General features: G+C 37.2%; 1 gene segment (V, D, J or C); it reads left to right on the top strand.

The window, feature by feature from the left end:
- The first annotated feature begins 3,652 nt into the window (after window positions 1-3,652).
- Window positions 3,653-4,181, top strand: LOC134479207 (Ig heavy chain V region VH558 A1/A4-like). The segment is given in 2 exon segments: window positions 3,653-3,769; window positions 3,853-4,181. Coding segments are annotated over 2 exon segments (411 nt in total).
- Window positions 4,182-4,498: the final 317 nt, after the last annotated feature.

Raw genomic sequence — 4,498 nt, 5'->3', positions numbered from 1 at the left:
TATAGTGTAGTTCCAATGTACAATTATTGTGTAAGTCTTTTTTTTTAAGATTTATTTATTTATTATATATAAGTACACTGTAGCTGTCTTCAGATACACCAGAAGAGGGCATCAGATCTCTTTACAGATGGTTGTGAGCCACCATGTGGTTGCTGGGAATTGAACTCATGACCTCTGGAAGAGCAGTCGGGTGCTCTTAACCACTGAGCCATCTCTCCAGCCCTTGTGTAAGTCTTTTTACTCTGTCTATTACATATGTAGGGAGTGTGATTTACCTGTTGAACAAAGGTGCTCTACCCGAGGTGTAACATGATGAAGACAGGAAAAAGGCTCTTATCTCATGTTTTTACCTTTGGAGACAGCGGAAGCATTAGAGCTGGAATGAACTAAGGAGGAATCTGAATTTGAGAGGATACTATACTAGTATCTGCACTCCTTAAAATCGCTGAGGCATAAATCATTATCCTTAGGTAAACTACAGCCATTTATTCCCTAAGATGAGCTCTGTGAACAAGGAAGTTAAAGGGATAAGTTATTTCATAAGCCAGGCTGTGCAGCTTTAGTGTAATCCATGACAAAGCTACCTGCATGGGAACTCACGACCAGCAGGGGGCACCATGAGACCAAGAATCCCAAGAGAGTTGTGAGTAGAGGACTCTGTTTCCTCTGTGGTTTCCTACCTTAAGTGTATTAACTGCTCTGTTCTGTTGTGATTGACATGCGAGGTCTCCATGCTCAAACCTCATAAAGATTCTTTGTTAAACAGGCCATGGATATATATTTACAAGTTTTTATTTGCTTTTTATAATTTTTGAAATATTCATACAATATATTTTAGTAACTCAATCCTTCATCCTCAACTTATTCCAGAGCTTTTCTACCTACCAACTCACTCAACTACACACATTTTTTTCTTTTTGAAAAACCAAAAAAGGAAGAAAATTAAAATGGAATTAAAAGCAAATACAAGTTAAACAAAGCAACACACACACACAGACACACAGACACACACACAGACACACACACACACACACACACACACACACACACACACACACACACACCACAACTTGGTAACTGTGATACATAGGCAAAACTTAAGTCCCACAAATGGAATTGAAGAGTTCAGATTAAAATGTGTGCAGTTCTGGGGCTAGCTCCAGTCAAGGCTTCTCGTGGAAGCATTTCAGATGCAAACCCTTCATAAAATAGTAATCTACAAACGTTAGTGTCCCAATTCTAGTATCTCTGCTTCTACAATTCAATATACCATACAAAATATTCAAATCTTTGAACACATGTGAGTGAGAACATGAATCACCTGCTTTATGGACATGGACGAACTATCTGTTCAGTATATTTTTTCCAGTTCCAGGCAGACACTTAACATAATTTGTTTTACCACTGAGTCACTTTCATTTATCTACATGTACCAATTTTTCACATTTTATTTATGCTTTGTTGGAAATCTTAGATTATTCCTTCCACTGTATGCTGTTCATAGAGCAAGAGTAACGTGCTGTGAATAAATATGTATTTGTAAATGTCTGTATAATAAGGTGTAGAGTCAATTGAGTACATGCTTTTATCATTAATGATGGGACAGAACAAAATGTTATTGATTTATGTATTGGTGAATTTCATAGGAAAGACATTATCCCAGGTAAGTGTGGTCAAAACCTATGTTTAAAGTTGGTATAGGTTCTAGTAGACCTGGGTCATATTGTTAATAGTTATGTTGTCAAGGTGCCTTATAAATATTTATGTTCATACCCACTATGTTTTGTGAGCCTTGATCACAGAGTCTCATATGTGCTGTGTATAAAGACTGAGGCAGACATTCATGAGTACTCAGAGTGCTGAGAGTGAAAGAGACTCAGCCAGAGATAAGTAATGACACCAATCCCTCACACAGAAATCAAGGGCCATCATAAAACAGGGAAAGAAACAGATGTATGATACTAAAATGGGGCCAAAGGAGATCAAATTCTATCTCCAGGGATTCCAATGTTCTTAGTGCACACAAGAACTCTAGGAAGCTATACTTAGCTACACAAACTTATTTACCTAATCAAACCAGTGGACATTATGACAAAGGAGACCTCAAAATGAGTGAGCAGGTAAAGATATCTACTGGCATGCTTAGCAATATCAGGTAAATGCCTTAGATTTGAATAATTTAAGTCACTGTCAGAGTTTACTATATCCACCTTTGTGCACATTTACCCGGAACTCACTGCTAGAAGTAAAATAATATTAAAAATTACAACATGGAGTTGGAGGAATCCTTGACGGCCCATAACAGGCTGAATATCTTCTGAAATTTGATGACCAATGGGCAAAATATATTTGCTTTTTGGGGGAAGATTTCTGCAGGTTCACACTTTATTAGCAATAATACTATCAATGTGTATATAGGTAGCACTAATTAAACTCACTGTGTTATTAGATAATGAAACAGAGGAAGTAAGATGCTTGGAAAGGGACTTAATGGAAGGCTCCAAGGGGAACTAAGGGGACTAGTAGTGGTAGATTATAGTATGAGTCCTGAGAGTGGTGGTAGATTATAGCAGAGTTCATATAAGCTTGAGAAAGTTCAAAGAATAAAAATCCTTATGAAATATAGACATAACAACTTTACTTATGTACAGATTTTTCAAATATGCACTTTGTACACTGCATATTTCTCATGAAACCTCTTGTCCCTCCTATTTTTCCCTTATTCTACTAGAGAATTTTATTGATACAATATCATGAATTTGCATAAATAGTTGTAAATAACTATGATATTTTTAAGGCCTACTAATGAGAGTCTCATTTAATGTCTGTGATTTCGATATTGTCCTCATTAATATAGTTATCACTAATCACAATCATTTTTCAAAAAGCAATTCTAATTTCTTATTTATTTCTAGGCAAAAGTCTATATCTATATCTATATATAATATGTGTGTGTGAGTGTGTGTGTGTTTCTGTGTGTACAATTTATAATATATATATTCATGACTTACTGATAAAATAATTTCTTGACATGCCTTTAGCTTATTGCTATAATTTATTGAGAATCCTCCTGCAATAAGCTTTGATAGTTAAGTGATTTTGAAGCACATTTAATTTTAGTCATTGACTTTTGAAACATATAACCTGTTGGAAAAGCAAATATTAGTTAGAAATATGAGAAAGTAAACTCTAAAACTATAAAAATTGGATATTCTTGAAGTTGTCCATTATTATAATCATAATCTTCTTCATCTTCATCATAATCACAATGATCACAACCATGATCATCACCATCCACATCATCACCACCACCACCACCACCACCACCATCATCATCATCATCTCATCATCATCATCATCATCACAGAGCATTATCTGTAAATCAATGTGTTAAAATATAACAGAGTGGATCAACAGATACAGGCCAAAAAGATACAGGCCAAAAATTGATTGCGATATTTGTTCATGGTTCATAGAAAGTGACTGGGATGCACTTCCTCAGAGAGGAATAGGATTTGGACCTGAGCATCCTGCTGACTGACCAATGTGCCTTTTCAGTCCTTCCTCTTCACAGTTTTTCTCCAGCTGGACTAGGTTCTTATGTACTAAGTCCCCTCATCACGAATATGCAAATTATCTGAGTCTATGGGAGTAAATACAGGGATGCCCACACATTGAAAGCAACATATGATCAGTCCTCCCCTGAACACAATGACTATAACCATGGAATGGAGCTGGGTCTTTCTCTTCCTCCTGTCAGTAACTGCAGGTAAGGGGCACATTATTTAGAAATCTGTAAAGGAGACGGGGCCTGAGATGGCACTGACATCCACTCTGACATTTCCTCCATAGGAGTCCACTCCCAGGTCCAGCTGCAGCAGTCTGGAGCTGAGCTGGCAAAGCCTGGCTCTTCAGTGAAGATTTCCTGCAAGGCTTCTGGCTACACCTTTACCAGCTACGATATAAGCTGGATAAAGCAGACGACTGGACAGGGCCTTGAGTATATTGGATATATTAATACGGGAAGTGGAGGTACTTACTACAATGAGAAGTTCAAGGGCAAGGCCACACTGACTGTAGACAAATCCTCCAGCACAGCCTTCATGCAACTCAGCAGCCTGACACCTGAGGACACTGCGGTCTATTACTGTGCAAGACACAGCATTGTAACCACATGCTGAGTGTGTCAAAAACTCTCAAGGAGGAGGAAGCTGTGCTGGGGCTGAGATGACAGAAAGAATAACCTTTAGACTTGCTTGGAAAGAGTAATTTTTTATTATCCATTTATTGCTTCTTCCTCACAATCTTATATTGCCTTTGTCATTTTCTTAAGAGCAGTTCTATGAAAACTGTTTTCCTGATTTAGGATAAACCCACAGTACACCATATCTTGCTATTCTCTTTACCAGTCACCTCCATTGACCTGTTTCTTACTCAACAAAACAACAAAAATTGGATACATATGGTGTATTAGCTTCTTTTTATTCTAGAGTTTTTA

The sequence above is a fragment of the Rattus norvegicus genome, chromosome 6 (genome assembly GCF_036323735.1).
Source record: "Rattus norvegicus strain BN/NHsdMcwi chromosome 6, GRCr8, whole genome shotgun sequence".
Taxonomy (NCBI): domain Eukaryota; kingdom Metazoa; phylum Chordata; class Mammalia; order Rodentia; family Muridae; genus Rattus; species Rattus norvegicus.
This window is presented reverse-complemented; position numbering and strand designations above follow the sequence as displayed.